The sequence below is a fragment of the Eleutherodactylus coqui genome, chromosome 9, assembly GCF_035609145.1.
Source record: "Eleutherodactylus coqui strain aEleCoq1 chromosome 9, aEleCoq1.hap1, whole genome shotgun sequence".
Lineage (NCBI taxonomy): Eukaryota > Metazoa > Chordata > Amphibia > Anura > Eleutherodactylidae > Eleutherodactylus > Eleutherodactylus coqui.
In genome coordinates this window covers 65,640,181-65,656,724 of record NC_089845.1, presented here as the reverse complement: position 1 = coordinate 65,656,724, position 16,544 = coordinate 65,640,181, and the positions used below count along the sequence as shown (strand labels likewise).

The 16,544-nt window shown below is 44.6% G+C and overlaps 1 protein-coding gene across 1 annotated transcript in view; it reads left to right on the top strand.

Annotated features, from left to right (window-relative positions):
* LOC136579145 (beta-Ala-His dipeptidase-like) overlaps positions 1-16,308 on the top strand; it is a 34,676-nt gene extending 18,368 nt beyond the window's left edge. The window contains exons 8-12 of the mRNA XM_066579490.1: positions 1,852-2,012; positions 5,468-5,632; positions 11,862-12,003; positions 12,504-12,651; positions 15,932-16,308. Of these exons, the coding sequence (XP_066435587.1) occupies positions 1,852-2,012; positions 5,468-5,632; positions 11,862-12,003; positions 12,504-12,651; positions 15,932-16,064 (749 nt within the window). The 3' untranslated portion in view covers positions 16,065-16,308. The remainder of the gene's footprint in view (positions 1-1,851; positions 2,013-5,467; positions 5,633-11,861; positions 12,004-12,503; positions 12,652-15,931) is intronic.
* Positions 16,309-16,544: the final 236 nt, after the last annotated feature.

Sequence of the window (16,544 nt, the reverse complement as noted above, 5' to 3'; positions counted from 1 at the left end):
AGTTTCGAATATTGGGATGGATCTTTCTTCTTGTAGTACCTTCTTATAGGAGGTTTGTATCAAATTCTCCAGATATTTCTTATTGCGAAACCGATAGCATAAAATGCTAGCTTGTTCATCATAGCTGTTTATTGTTGAGCAGTTGCGCCTTATGCGCTAAAATTGGCCTTATGGCACGTTTAGCTTCCATTTCTTGAGATGGCAACTCCGAAAGTCTTGGAAGCTATTAGCATCAACTTTTTAAAAATGGGTCTTTGTATGAATGATGTTATTTTCAATGGAAATATCCAGATCAAAAAATGTGGCCCGTATCGGATCTACAGTGCCCGCGAATTTAAGGCCCCATGTGTTGTTGTTCCTATTCTGAATAAATATATTAACCTCTTCTACTGATCCATTCCATATAAAAATATCATCGATATATCGTTTGTAGAAACAGATGCGGGGATCCCTTAGTTGCTCTTCATAGGCTCCCATGTAGAAATTTGCATAACACGGGGCACACTTTGTCCCCATCGCAGTTCCTCTTATTTGTAAGAAGAACTGGTTGTCAAACTTAAAATAATTATTATGCAGGATGACCTCTGCACAGAGCATACGTAGAACAGTCTCCCATAAAAGTAAACGGGTCAGCTTCTATCTAGGAGCCCATGAAGGGCTCATGAGTTCTGCAGTAAAGCATATCTCTAAATGCTGTTAACTGCAGCTCAGACATGATGGCTGCCCCCATAATCATGTACAGACAACAGAATATGAAAATCTACAGCAGAAAATAAAAACAGATAGAAAAATAGAATATTTTTCACGATATGGTTTAAATACATATATAGGTGATATATATCCTTTAAGACCCTAACACCGCAGGACATTAGTTTACATCCTGACAGGGAGGCAGTTAATACAACAGGATGTAATCTTAAAAGCGACTGTGGCTGATAGCCTGCCTCCCGCTGCAACAGCGGGGATTGATGAGAACAGCGATCCCCGCTCTTAATCCCTTACATACTGCAATCAATGTTCATTGAAGCATGTAAAAGGATTCATAGCGGGAGCATCTCCGTCTGTGACGTCCTCAACCCTCCACGATGTGAACATAGCGACCCAACGCCATACAATGGTATTCGGGCCTGCCATAGCCTGTGATTACTATTGGAGTTCTGCAATGCATTATCATAGCAATCAGGGCAATCATGGAAGTAAAAACGAAACCCCTTTTTTGTGCTCTTTCGCTTGTTTATACAAAATAAAACACAAAACCTTTCTGTTATAATAAAATTATAACTTTTTGATTTAAAGGGGTTCTGACATCAAAAAAAATGTTTTTACTTACCTTGCCTGGCCAGGACCGATCGCCAGGCATGTCCCCTCTGTTGGGCATCCTCTTCTGTGGCTTCTAGAAGCAGAGCAGGAGCGGTCAAAATGACCGCTTCCTGCTCTACTCCGTCTGTCAGCCACTTCCGAGGTGAACTGACGGGCCGCCCACAGCAAGCATGTCACAAGCAGTGCTTGCTGTGGGCGACCCGTCTGTCCTGGCTGAACTCCCGAGTGCTGCTCATGCGCAGTGGAGAGGCGGCCCATCCTGACTCCCGTCAGAGGGCACCTCTCTTCTGCGCATGCGTGGATTCCCGGAGCGGGGTGGCTTATCGGAGGAAGAAGAGGAGCCTGCTGGGAGATGACCCCGCTGCACATCAACATCAGGAACAAAGGTAAGTGTAAGATTTTTATGCTTTAGCAGCCATTAATCGTGGGTTCCCTGTGTCCATTAGGCAGACCAGGGAACAATGGCTGCTAAAGCATAAAAATCTGATTCGTGTCAGAACCCCTTTAACCCTCTCTCCTCTCTGTACACAGCCAGCCTTGCAGATACAGCTGGACACATCCTCATCCCCGGAATTTATGATGACGTTGCCCCACTAACGGAGGAAGAGAGTAAGCTGTATGAGAGTATAGATTTTGATATGGAAGAACACAAAAACAACACAGAAGTGAACACATTTTTATACAATACCAAGGTGAGAGATGTTTCCAGCATCATATTCCATCTCTTTAACCCTTTCCAATCCACTGTCTGATGTCTTCCTACATTCTGATTGAAGCTTGTACATCTCTAATATCAGAAGACGTACAACATGGTATTCTTCCCATCTATTGCCAGCCACTCCGCTGTCAGAGCCTCTCTGGCGCACACACACGCTGGCTTTGGCCAGCAGATGGCACCATTGTATAACAGCAAAAAGAGAAAGCCTTTTAGGAAACCCTGACTCCAAAATTGGATTGGAACAGGTTAATCCTTATTTTCCATTTTTACTGCCGATTGGCTAAACATCTTTAGGTCGCCTTCAGGTGGCCGGGGACACAGGTGCTCTTTGTGCCTCCATTACGGGTGTAACATCTGGCTTCTTGCCGTTGATCAGCAGCCTAGAATTCTACATACTACTGCTGTAACTGCAGTTGTCATAAACCCAGGGAGGTCCACATGTTGCCTACATAATCCTGATTCGAAAAACAGCATGTCTTCACAACAGCGTAAGTGGATTTATATGCGTTTTTGCGCTGCATGTATGTGGAATGAAAGTTGCGCATTTGCACATACAACTGTTTTTATTGTACCTTTTGCACATATATGTCGTGTGCAATTGTACACGCAAAAAAATATGCACCAATGCTCCCACAATTGAAATGGCCAAATTCTTTAATGAGTGCCAGATGTGTTCTTTTCCTGTGCAAATGTGCAGGAAAATAAAGCATGCAGCGTTTTTTTTCTGCACGACACAACTGCGTACGCAAAGTATGCGCTTGTGAATGAACCCATTAAAATAAATGGGTTTTATATTTTCTGCTTATTGCGCACACAAAAATTCCATTTACAAATATGTTCATGTGATTCCGGCCTGAAAGCTGGATGTTGCAAAATATGCTGCCTACCGTTTTTGACAGCTGAAGACTCTGTGAGGGAGGTGAGTGCTGTATCTTTTGAATACGCAGTGGATTTCGTGTCAAAATGCAGCAGATTTTGACCCTATTTTGGATGCATAATTTGCTGCAGAAAAAATACCCTTAGGCTGGGTTCACACACGGCGGATTCCCGTCGGAAATCTCGCGGTTTGGCCGCAGCAAAAACCGCGAGATTTCCGCCGGGAGAACCGCCGCGGCTTAAAAGCGGCCCGGCCGCTCGCTCTTTCGCTGCGGCCCGGCCGCTCGCTCTTTCGCTGCGGCCGGCGCTCCATAGAGGAGAGCGCGGCCGCAGCGGAATGAAAAAAAGAATGGACATGCTGCTTCTTCTGAAACCGCGGCTGCGGCGGCCGCAGCCGCGGTTTCAACCGGATTTACCGCAGCGGATTAGCCGTCCTGTGTGGACGAGATTTCTGAGAAATCTCATCCACATGGCTGGCTAATCCCGGGATTAGCGGCCGCGGGCGGTTTTGCCGCGGGCGGATCTGCTGCGGCAAAACCGCGGCAAATCCGCCCTGTGTGACCCTAGGCTTAAAGAGATTTTCCAATGCTAATATTATATCTCATGTAGTATGTCTCCCAGTAGGGGGCAGTGCAGGAACTCTTCACTTTGCTCAAATTACCAAAAGAGCTTCTGTTCCTTCTTCGTCCTGCGGTTCACCTGAGCTGCATGGTGCGGTTTTTCCTCTTCCATGATGACGTGTCGCACACCTACCACATTTGCCATCTGCTGAGTTCCACTCTCCCAATGTATGGCACGTCATCAATGTTTAGGGGGCCATCGCATGCAGGGGTGTAACTAAAGGCTCAGGGGCCCTGATGCAAAAGGTAAGCTTGGGCCCCTCCTCTATCTGTATCTGTGCCCGTACCCATACCTAAACCATGCTGCACAGAGGCATAACTTGAAGCTCCTGGGCCCCGATGCAAAACCTATAACAGGACCCCCAACTATAACGCTTTATTCATAGTACTGGGCTCCCTATATGGAGGAGAGAGGCCTTATGGGCCCCTCTAAGGCTCCTGGGCCCGGGTGCAACCGCATCCCCTGCACCCTCTATAGTTACGCCCCTGATCGCATGGTATGTCTAGCACAATAAAGGAAAGAAGAGCTTATTGAATGCAAAGAGCTTACTGAATGCCACCTGCCCTGACCCTCTGCTTGTCTCTCTATTTTGCGTGAACTCTACCTGCTCTGACCTTGGCCTTTGATAACGACTACATTTCTGTCTGTCCCTCCGGGACCAGGCTACGGTGCCTCTGACCTTTCCATGTCAATTGCTAGTGCACAGAGATAACTCTTGAGGGTTATGGTTTGAAGCCCTCGCTGCTAAGACCAGATCCCTTAAAAAAGGGGTTAAAGGGTGAAAACCAGGGTATCCCTGGTTACAGTTCTAAGGCATAGTTTAAAGCCAAATCAGTCAGTAGCACAATGGGGTCACTCTCTGCATGGCACTGAAACTACTGACAAGCCCACCGTAGCAAGAGAGCCACATAAAAAAAACAGACTGCATCAGCAACAGGAGTAAATAATTAATTTCCCAACCAATATTCATGATCTTGTGTTGCTTATAGCGTCCAAGATACGTTTTATAGGTTTTTGTTGTCTTTTTTTTGAAGATTTGGAAAACCCCTTTAATGAACAGTAAGACATCTGCCAATCCTCAGGCTCCCAGTAGTACGAGCCTGAGAATTTATGCCTTCACTTTCATATATGAATTGGCAAGAATCAGGTATATCATAGAAACAGGACTGGCTGTACCTATAGGCATATTAGACATGTGCCTATAGAAGGAAGGAAGGGAATGCCAGAGTTGTGTGTAATTAAAGAGGTATTCCGGGACTTTTACCCCTTGCACTAATGATGACCTATCATTATGACAGCTCATGAATAGTTGATCGTCAGGGTTCGCTGCTCGGGACCTCCAGCAATCAGCTGATTTCAGTCCCCCACTAGAGAACTAAGCCTTCTACAACGTATTACACTTCCAAATGTGACTGCAATGAGGACGGAACTGCCAACATCTGCCTTGGCTGCAGTGAGTAGGGGGCTGAGATCAGCGGCAGACCTCTGCTGATCAACTATTGAGGACCTATCCTGAGGACAGGTCATCAATAGTACAAGGGGTAAGACTCCCAAAATACACCTTTAAGTGCATTTATATGTTCATTATATTTTCGTAACATTGTGTAGGTGAAACGAGGACACCTGGGAGGAAGAAGAGGAAGGCTGTAGAGGAAGCCTTATCTCTCTAAAGCTATCAGGAGTGCGCTACAGCATTCTGCAGTTTAGGTGCTACACGGCATACAAAGACTGTGGCGCACTTCATTCAACATTTAGTATATATAGTGTATGCAATGGCAAGGCAATGTGTCTGGTATTTTGCAATAACACACTTGAAAGGTAGATCCAAGTGCCACCTTGTGGCTGTCAGTGGTAGTGCTCTTTATGTATCCAGCAACATGTGACAATTAACTATAAGCATGCTACTGAAAAACTATTTCACTTTTAATGCAGGAAGAGATTCTACAGCATATGTGGAGATATCCCAGCCTTTCCATCCATGGAATTGAAGGAGCATTTGCTGGAGTTGGAACCAAAACTGTTATACCTTCAAAAGTCATTGGAAAGTTTTCAATTCGACAAGTTCCAAATATGAAAATTCCTGTAGTAGAAAAACTGGTGAGACAAAAATAAATATTTACATACAGTATAATGTAGATATAATGTAGAAATTTGTAAGTTTCAGAATTAGACACTGACAAAATGTTTAAAGAATACCAGAATAAGCTCTGTGTGTGTACATGAGGAGTAACACTATTTCTGGCCATTGTATGTCTTGTCTTGCCTCCTGTACTTTTCACACTCTTACCTTCTGCAGGCTGTATCTGTGATTTTTAGATCTCTTTGTATTGGCGGGAAGGGTTGAGCTGCTATGCTGTGTTCTATACACTGTGCACAGAGAAAACAGCAGATTCTGCACACACACAGACATAACAGCTTGCATACACTAGAAAAATACTGATTAGTATAGATGTGATTTCAGTAGCCATATCACAGTAAACAATCAGGCGGGTATTAGCTGTGGGAGTCTCAGTTTATGTCTTCCTCCTGCCTCCTCCCCTCTCCTCTCTATAGAGTTCTATGGGCAGCATAAGTCATCACCCTCCTCTACTTCCTGTTATCCATCTTGTTATCTCTTTAGGTTGCATTTACATGAATGATTTTCCCACATGGCATATGTGAATTGCAAGATGCATAGAAATCACAAGGAAAAGAACCAATTCTGTTAATTTGGGGGCACTCACATAACCAGAGCGCTATGATATTACAGAATATAGACATTAAGTGACCAGCAGGTTTGTACTTTCGGGTCTTACATTTAGGTAGGAACTATCAAAGGTTGATCCGGGGATTATTCTGATTGCCATTATGGAGTAGGGAAGGAATTTTCCCCCAGAATGGGCTAATTGGCTTTTGCCTCTTGGGGTTTTTGCCTTCCTCTGGATCAACAAGGGGATTGAAACAGGCTGAATTGGATGGACATTGTCTTCATTCAGCCTAACATACTATGTTACTTACATGTGCACATTTTCTGTCACAGTTCTATTTTTGGGCGATATCGCTCATTCTTCCCTGTGGGAGCTTTAAAAAAAAAATCTCCCTAGCATGTACATGTGAGCGTGATACAATTTTGTTTGCTACCGTAGGGAATAATGGGTGACTTTCACCGCCGATGAAATTACAAATTCTACAATGTGAGTGAGATGCATTTTTCTCACAAAACTCATGGCACTTGGAAATCACATCTATGCACGTGTAATAGCGGTTCGAGTTTCTCAAGCCAAGATCGCACTTGCATGAGAATCGCCTGTGAAATTCCACCCTTACTAAGATGGTCATCAGTTGTCAACAGGCGGTGGATAGAAAATCACATTTCAGTCATCTTTTAGCATTAAAACATCATTTTAGGCAAATAAGGTTATTTGCTGTTTTGCTGGTTATCACGTGCAGCGTGGAGGCTTTGTTCTTCATGAAACTTTACTATGTAAAAAAACTAGCAGTAGCACCAATCCTCTGGCCATGGTGAGGGCCACCATCTGAAATATCTGGATGTCTTAGAGGCTTAGATCAGAGCCCTCACTTGTATCCCTCTACTCCTATCTTGTACCTCATTGTGTACATTTGGTGGGCACCTTAGAAAGGCTCTTCTCAGAAACCCTCAGATTTGGAAGTGAAGGAGAGTGATATCATCTTTAAGTCTCCAAAGCCATTAATTTTAGTGGGTTCCAAGGGAAATGAAATGCCGATGCTGCATTTAGACATATCGTTATTCCTCATATGTTCAAAGGAGCAAAAGTGAAGGATAATTGTTTGGTTTAAACAACGAATGATGGCCAAGAATTGTTCACCGTTTGTTCATCATTCAGCTTCAGCCGGGATAAAAATCATCGTTGGGTCACTCACTTGCGTTGCGTTGTGTTCGCTACGTGCGGGACAGACAGGGCAGGGCCTATCTTTTCTGACCATACAAATCACATCCAGGAGAAGAGCTACTGAAAAGGAAACCACTGAAATCCCATAGAGATCAGCGTTTTCGTTATGACCCCTTATACTACCAGAAACCACGTTGGTCTAACCAGGTCCCCGACCCATTGTAGGTTTATATATCAGTGAGACTACATTCACCGTGAAAATCACACATTAACAAGCGCAATATCGGGCTGAGATATCTTGATCTTCAACATGTGATTTTCATGATGATGTGTTTTTATTTAAATTTGCATCGCTTCTGTAAAATTGGGATCTTCACACGCGTATTTCACGTGAATGAAAAGATCACAAGTGTTTCCCATAAACTTCAATGGGAAAGATCACATGACACTTGCATGCCATATGATTTTTTTTCCAAGGTCCTATAGGAAACAATGGGCGATTCCTCCTGCAGAAACGTCAAAAAATTGAACATGCTGCAATTTTTTTTCCTGTGAGAAAAACATTGCTCATGTGAATAAGGGAGACTTCACACCAGCGTTTGGAGTCCTTAAAGGGGTTGTCCCACGAAAGCAAGTGGGGTTAAGCACTTCTGTATGGCCATATAAATGCACTTCGTAATATACATCGTGCATTAAATATTGGCCATACAGAAGTTATACACTTACCCCCTCCGGTGTTGGCGTCCCCGTCTCCATGGCACCGACCGAAGCCTTCTTCTGCCTGGATTAGACGCGCTTGCGCAGTCTGCTTCTTCTGTCCCGCTGAAGGGGCCGCTCCGGCGTGCTCGCGCCGCACAGGTCTTCTGCGCATGCGCAGAAGACCTCTGCGGCGCGAGCACGCCGGAGCGGGACAGAAGAGGGCAGACAGCGCAAGCGCGTCTAATCCAGGCAGAAGAAGGCTTCGGTCGGTGCCATGGAGACAAGGATGTCAACACCGGAGGGGGTAAGTATATAACTTCTGTATGGCCAATATTTAATGCACGATGTATATTACAAAGTGCATTAATATGGCCATACAGAAGTGTATAACCCCACTTGCTTTCGCGGGACAACCCCTTCAACTGAATGTGGACTGATTACAAACTGAAGCAGAACTGATGCATGCATGCAAATACCCTTTTTTGGGGTAGAGTAGCTGATTATAAGATATGCAGGTCATTGCCAACTTCACAAGTTTCACTCAGGGAGGTCTGCCAGAGCTTTTCCTACAAGCCAGCACAATATACACAATACTCCCTCCTGGCTAGTGGGTGGAGGCTGGGCTTCTCCCTCCTCCTCCTCCTCCTCCTCCTCCTCCTCTTCCCTGGGCTTAAAGGGGTGGTCTCGCGAAACAAAGTGGGGTTATACACTTCCGTATGGCCATATTAATGCACTTTGTAATATACATCGTGCATTAAATATGAGCCATACAGAAGTTATTCCACTTACCTGCTCCGTTGCTAGCGTCCTCGTCTCCATGGTTCCGTCTAAATTCGCCGGCAGCTTGCTTTTTTAGACGCGCTTGCGCAGTCCGGTCTTCTCCATTCAGCACGAGCTGCTTCAGTGTGCTCCCCGCTACAGCTCTTCTGCGCATGCGCAGACGAGCTGTCACTGCTCGGGAGCGCGCTGGAGCGGCCATTCTGTACCTTCCTCTGTTAGAGGAAGGTGCAGAGCTGCCGAGCTGTCCGGAGAAGCCGCCCAGCTGTCCCGCCGTCCAGCTGTCCTGGTAAGTGATGGGCCGGGGGAGGGGCTGCCGCTGCGCCGGGCTGTCGCTGCGATGGGGGGGGCTGTCGCTGCGATGGGGGGGGTTGTCGCTGCGCCGGGGGAAGTAGCGCTGGGCCGGGGGGGGGCTGTCGCTGGGCCGGGGGGGGGGGGCTGTCGCTGCGCCGGGGAACTAGCGCTGGGCCGGGGGGGGCTGTCGCTAGGCCGGGGGAACTAGCGCTGGGCCGGGGGGGGGCTGTCGCTAGGCCGGGGGAACTAGCGCTGGGCCGGGGGGGGCTGTCGCTGCGCCGGGGGGGCTGCCGCTGTGATGGGGGGGGCTGCGCCGGTTACCTGCTGCCTGGCGGTGGGTGACTGGTCGGCGGCTGCGGTGGGTCCGGTCGGCGGCTGCGGGGTGTCTGGTTGCCATGGAGACACAGCTGGCAGCGTCTCGGGAGCGCGCACGTCGGGCTGCAGCGAGCGACGGGAAAAGAGCCGGCGGCCATCTTGGGGAAACTTTTATAAGTTGCTGAAACGCTGGAACGGTAAGTACGAACCAGCTAGAAATGTCATTTACAGGGGGGCTTAGTAATGTGTACTTAATGGGGGGGACTGGGCAAAAAAAAAATTCACTGCTTCCTCGAGACATCTCCTTTAACTTCACTTCTCTTTCCCTCCCTCTGAGGATACCTATTGTTTTGCTTTGCAGTGTGCTAATAAAAAGGATCTCTACAACACTGAAAGCAGACAGAAGCCCTTCAGTTTGCATCCCTCTGTCATTGATTTTAATGCAAAAAACAAGACGAAAAAGTATTCTCCATTTTTTTGGAATGGGAACAATAACTCTGCAAGCTGGGCTTTTTTTCTATTCAGAAAAACTGAAAGCAAACGGAACAGAGACTAACTTAACCCAAACTGACTCTCTATGGGTCCAGTTTGCTTTAGTTGTTTTTATAAAAAAACAAACAAACTGAAAACGCAGATGTGAAACCACCCTTGATCCATTCAAAAAAAGGATTTCATATTCGGACGAGTTTTGTGCGCATTGTTTCACACAAAACTTGTGCAAGTTTCTCATTAATTTGAATAAGCCCTATAGGACTTTCACATGGGTGGAAATATTCCGCAACATGCTATGGAAAACCACATGTCTAAATGCAGATTTTGGTAAGGAATTGCTGATAGAATTAAGCCATTTTCAAATCTGCATCAAAACCGGCATGACAGACATACAGATTTTGGTGCAAAAATTTCCACACAAAGGTAATGTTGCAGTAATTACTGCCTTGCTGAGATTCAGGCGCAGGTTTTGCAGGTGCTTCTCCATCTTCTGGCCGTGGTGGGTGTAGTGTAAGGTGAGACATGCCTAGCTGCACTTGTGGGTAATTGTCATGGCTATTTAGTCTGGCTGATGCTGGACTGAATTGCCGTTGAATGGTCTCAGTCAGAACTTTCTCCTGGATCGTACATTTGCCTGCTGCTTCAAATCTAAGTTTGTGTTTTCTTTTCTATTGTGTTGCTTATGTTTACCCTCTCCCAAGTAGGGTTAACTAAGGGCCGAGGTATGAGGTCAGGTATGTCCTTGTCAGGGCGAATTGCCTGCTTTTAAGCACGTCCCTGTCCCTGACATTATTTTGACAGGGAAAGAGTTCCCATATTTTGGTTCCTTATTATTTTTACACAGCTTGCACACATTTGTGCAAGATCTGTGGGTTACGGATCCAGCACATCCTGGGTGGACGTGACACATAAATGCTGCTGTGTGTTATGGAACAAGTCCACTTGTGTGAAAGGTCCCTTACAATGTCAAGTTAGGAATTCAATTCCAGTTCTAAGGAGGGATATCGCCTCTTATTGTGGTCACATGCTTATGCCGACATTCTTCATTTTCTCAGAAGTTCCCATTTTTCCAACAACACTCAGTATCCCCCCAGTAAACTATACTTCAACGAGCAAGATTAAATATTGCTTACTGGACTTGTCTAACTGCAATAGTTGTACCAACTGTTTTATCACCTCAATGTAAACAAAATAATGGAGCTTTACCTTTATAGCCCTGATTTTTAGATTAGATCATAATCCTTTATTTGCAGCCCAAATATACCCGTATCATCTCAATGCTTTCAGAACAACTTTTAGAAGGACGACACTTGGAAGATCTGATGACACCTTCATTTATCCTCCCTGCTCCATTCAATCCTAGAAGTTTATATTGGGCACCAAAATTCCCCATAGAATTCAATATTGATGCAAAAATGCGTGCAAAATACGCTAGAAGATGCGTGAAACACTGTGTAATTGTGCAGAAAGAAAAGAACACATCCGAAACAAATTAGACTACGTAGCCATTTCAATCAGTGCGTCTTTGTTTGCCACACGCAAATTAACTTGTCTTGCGGCACAAAAAGTATAGTAACATACGACGATGTGTGCACAAAAAAACCATCATTGAGTTTGCAAATAGCCCACGTTCAGGCACACGCAAATACGCATACACCCGTGTGAAGCTGGCCTAAAGCTTGTTGTGGCAGTGTTTCATGTAGTTTTTTGAGCCATAGCTAGATGTGGGTTGAACAGATACGAGAACTGTAAAGCAAGGACGTATATTTCTTTCTGCCAGGTTCAGCTCAAAAAATGCATAAAAAATTGCCATAAAAATATGTGAAATCCCCCTTAATATAGTAAAATAAAAGCAATTATGGGTAAAATAAGCAACTCCTGCTTGTTCGGTCTTACAGGTGAAGAAGCATCTGGAAGATGTGTTTGCTAAGCTGAACAGTCCAAACAAGCTTAAGGTGTCACTGGAAATTGGAGCCATGCCGTGGGTGGCGAATGTGGATGACCCCCAGTATGAAGCCGCTAGAATTGCAATAAGAAAAGGTTTGCTTTCCGGTTATATAAATGTGCTGCACGCTGGAGGAAGTAAAACTTTTACATGTTCATTATAGCTCTACTACAAGTTCTAGAGATTCCTATAGTCCTGTGTCCAGGCAGATCTTAAGATATTTACCATTACAGTATTATAGATTGTAGATGAAAAGATGCTGATCCTAGACACAATGGAAAAATACAGTAACTGTGCCAAATGGGTCATGTGACCTCAGCATAGCTATGGGGAGTCGTAAAAGGCACTAAAGTAGCATGCACCATTTTTGGAGCCAGGTTTTGGTGCCTATGTACTGTACTTCAGCAAGTAAGTTCAAATCTCCTGATTTCAGTAGATAATTGGCAACAGAAATTTCAAAGTTTAGTAATATTGGCGTCGAGTTGTCACCAGTAAAATATTGGAAATGTGTCATTATTGACTTAGATTACACTGACCTGACCTTCTGAGAACATTAGTTAGCGCCATGCATAATTATCTCCTTTGGACTTTGCAGTGTTTGGTGTTACGCCAGATATGATCAGAGATGGCTCAACTATTCCACTGGCACGGACCTTTCAGGATCTGACCAAAAAGAAGGTAATAATGATTCCTATTGGTGGTGCAGATGACGGAGAACACTCACAAAATGAAAAAATAAGCAGGTGAGAAATGTGAAATGCTTAATGATCAATTTGTAGCTGTTTATGGGGAGGTCGAGAATAACAGCTTTCAACCAAGTGCTATCTAACATGTATGGCCAGGGTTATTCTGACCTTAGTTTTAGGAAGTAGGGTATCACCAACTCTTTAAAGGGATTCTATCAGAGTATCAAGTTATCCCCTATCCATAGGATCACAATCAGTGGTGTCTGGCTAGAAATGTTGGTGCAAACAGACAAACAGTAGAAATCACATCTACATTCAATGTAGGAGACCCCACACACACATCCCGCAGGTCAGGGCATCGTTCTTTAACGTACAAGGGATGTAAGAGCAGAAGACCCATCCAACTGCCTTTGTTAACACTGCAATACATATATGGAGTAGACCCCATGAAGTTATGGACCCATTGTCAATAAGACCCTTTGCAGGCTGGTGGTGGTTCCATACTGGTATGAGGAGTGTGTTGTCATGGCTTGATTTGGGTCCACTGGTCTACCTAAACATGTCATTGAACAATGCACACTATGTTTCACTGTTTGTTGACCATTTAAAGCCCTTCAGCAGCTTCATGTACCTCCATAATGTTGGGATATTCCAGCAAGGTAACGCATTGTGCCATCAGGCCCAAGTTGTCAGAATTAGTTTGAACAGCATTCTGGAGAGCTCCTTCGAATTATCTGGCCTGGACGTTCACCTGCCAGGACCCCAATTGAGGGTTTATGGGATGTGGTGGAGAGGGTCATTTGCACCTGAGATCCTGCACCTACAAATACCACGGACTGTGGGTGGCTATTCAGACAACACTGCATAATATTCCTTCAGACATTTTCCATCCACTTGTGGATTCAATGCTATATCTAGTTGCTACACTTCACCTGACTAAAGAAGTTCAACGCGATATTTGTTCCTGTTGCATAATCTAGGACTGAGCCGCTGTGAGCTGTACTAAGCCACAACCAAACATACAGCGTTGTGCCTAGGTAAATAACAGAAGGGCAGAATTTGGTGAAGCTCTTCAACGCTTTAAAGAGCCACTCCGGTGAAAACACATTTTTCCATTCGAGCTCACCTGATTGTCTGTCACACTCTGATGGTCTCATATATATATATTGCAGTCACTTTCATAAAGTGCAGGCTCCTGTCTGAAGCTTATTAGGCACCATCTTGATGTTGCTTTCACCTTTCCATCAATCCCATGATGCATCAGCACAGCATTACAAGATCAGTTACTGCCTGTACAATCTCTGCAACACTGCTATTACCTTCTGTATTCTATACATACCTAAATAAACTACAGTCTATAAGTATACAGAAAATGAGCTGCGATCTCAATTATAACTGTGTGACAGTAGCTATATGATTATCAGCAGTGACTGTGATAGGGGTGCCTGTATCCCACCCTAGGCAGTTTTTGTGGTAGGATTCATGTAACAACACAGACTGAGGGTTCGTTCCCACAAGCATATATCGGCCTGCTGTTTTCACTGTCGGCTGATATACGCTGTGATCTGATGCATTGGTTTCCAATGCATCAGACCACATGGCCGTATTCCCATGACATAGAAGCACTAGGCTGGCCAATATAGCGCCGGACGTTTTTACGTCGGACCCAAAAGATAGTCTTGCAACTATCTTTTGAGCCGGAATACATCAGCCGCTGCATGGGCTCCTATGGGAGCCAATGACAGTCACACTGGTAAACTCCCTCCCTCTTCTCTCCTCCCCTTCGGCTAATTCTAATGGGAGGGGGCAGGACAGGGGCGGAGCTAAGCACAGCCCCATCCCGCATCCTCTCATTGCAATCAGCCGGAGGGGAGGAGAGAAGAGGTGTGCTAGCAAAGAGGAGGGAAGGGAAAGGCTCAAAGGCATGGCAGCCTTGGCATATATGTGCTGGGGCCCATGCCGTGTGAACGGGCACCCGTTCACGAGCTTTTACGCTCCAGATGGTAGAATATATCATCCGGCCATGAAAACTGTGACCGATATATGCTCATAGGAATGAAGCCTGAGAAACTGATTACGAAGAAATGGCTGAAGAGAGGTCGGCTTCACGTGTAGACAAACATGCTTTTATTTATATATAGTGCCACATGTCAGGAACAGGATGCGTTTCGACCTAATGCAGGTCCAGGTTTATGTGAAACTGATTAGTTTCAGACAGCGTAACCCAAAGTACATATGAGCTGGTCAGAACTGACATCACATGACCTGAGAAGAAAGAGGCCAGGAGTTTTAGAGAAAAAGGAACAACTAACCAAGGTAATACTAGCGGATTTATATATCCTGGAAGGATAGTTACATAATGAATGTCAAACAAAACCACCAAAGTTGCCCTTTAATTTGACCAATCAGCGTGCAGTGCCAAGAGTAGGACCTCCACCGATTAGATATTGATAACCTATCTTAAGGGAAAGCCATCAGTATTGCAGATTCAAGAAGTATAAATATAAAAAATTCCAACATCCAAACTAAAATTTCAAGGCTTTTATATTTTTTTATATTTTATACTTCTTAAATTTGCTAAGGCATGCTGATCCACAAGTTGCCCCTGCATTTCTTCTACTCAACTTGCCAATAAAGTTAAAGGGGTTGTCCAGTCATAAATTATTAATGGCCTATCCCCAGTATAGGCTATCAGTAGTAAATGGGCAAGGGTTTGCCACTCAGGACCCATGCCGATTAGCTGTTTTCTGGGCCGGTGCACTTGATATTGCAAGCCGAATTCTAATTAATTTCAATGGGAATTTGGCCTGCAATACCAAGCCTGACCATTGCAATGCGAATGGAGCTGTCTGCTTCTTCAAAAATCAGCTCCATGCACAAGCCCACCAGCCCAGAGAAGAGTTGATTGGCAAGGGTACTGGGTGACTACTGATGGCCTAACCTAAGGATAGGCCCTTAATAGTTTACAAATGGACGACCCCTTTAACGCCTAGATTGTTTAAGCTATCTCCATGTATGCAATGTCTCCAATATTACAGTCTCATAGAACCACTTTTCTAAATTCTGTGTGGTCCAGACCGAAATTTGCATTTGAGTCTGATGCCCATGCATAATTTGTCAGTTTCACACAGATTTTTTGAAAACGGCTTTAAAATGGATGGGTGCACATTTTTAAAATGTACAATATGGAAAAGAGGGCCCTACCTTGCCAATGTATATTTACAGTGGGTGCTCAGGAGTTCATTAATGATGCGTCTCCCAATGTACAAGCATGACATTTATGGAGATTTGGTCTAATGGATACTATAACAAATGCAAGTTCTTATTTTTATTGTAGATCTAATTACATTCAAGGGACCAAATTATTTGCATCATTTTTCCTGGAATTGGCAAAACTTCATGAAGATTTGCAGAAAAAATCTAATTCCAACCAAGTAAAAATCTCTCAACGTATTATGAGTCAAACTTAAGGAATCCAATGCCTGAAACCGAGGCAAGCGAATCACTGCCTACTGTGTTATACAAGTGTCTTCTGTCAGCAGTGATTGTCCTGCACTGTTCACCAATCTTCAGTATTTCCACAGAATAGAACTTATTGCTCTTTGTTAATGTCACCTATGATATCTTAGTACTGAAGCAATGCTAGGTGAGCCGCGGTACTGGTGTTATATAGGAACAGCTTTGCTTATGTAAAATCTTTTACTTTTCTTCTGATATTTTGTATTTGTGCATTTTGTATTACAAATTAGTATTGTCTAATGCATTTTTCTGTGTTGCTATTAGTAACAATTAGAGATGAGCGAGCATACTCAATAAGGCAAACTACTTGAGTGAGTAGTGCCTTATTCGAGTACCTGCCTGTTCGCCTCTAAAGATTCGGGGGCCGGCGCGGGTGACAGGTGAGTTGCGGCGGTGAGCGGGGGGGAGAGAGGGAGAGAGATCTCCCCTCC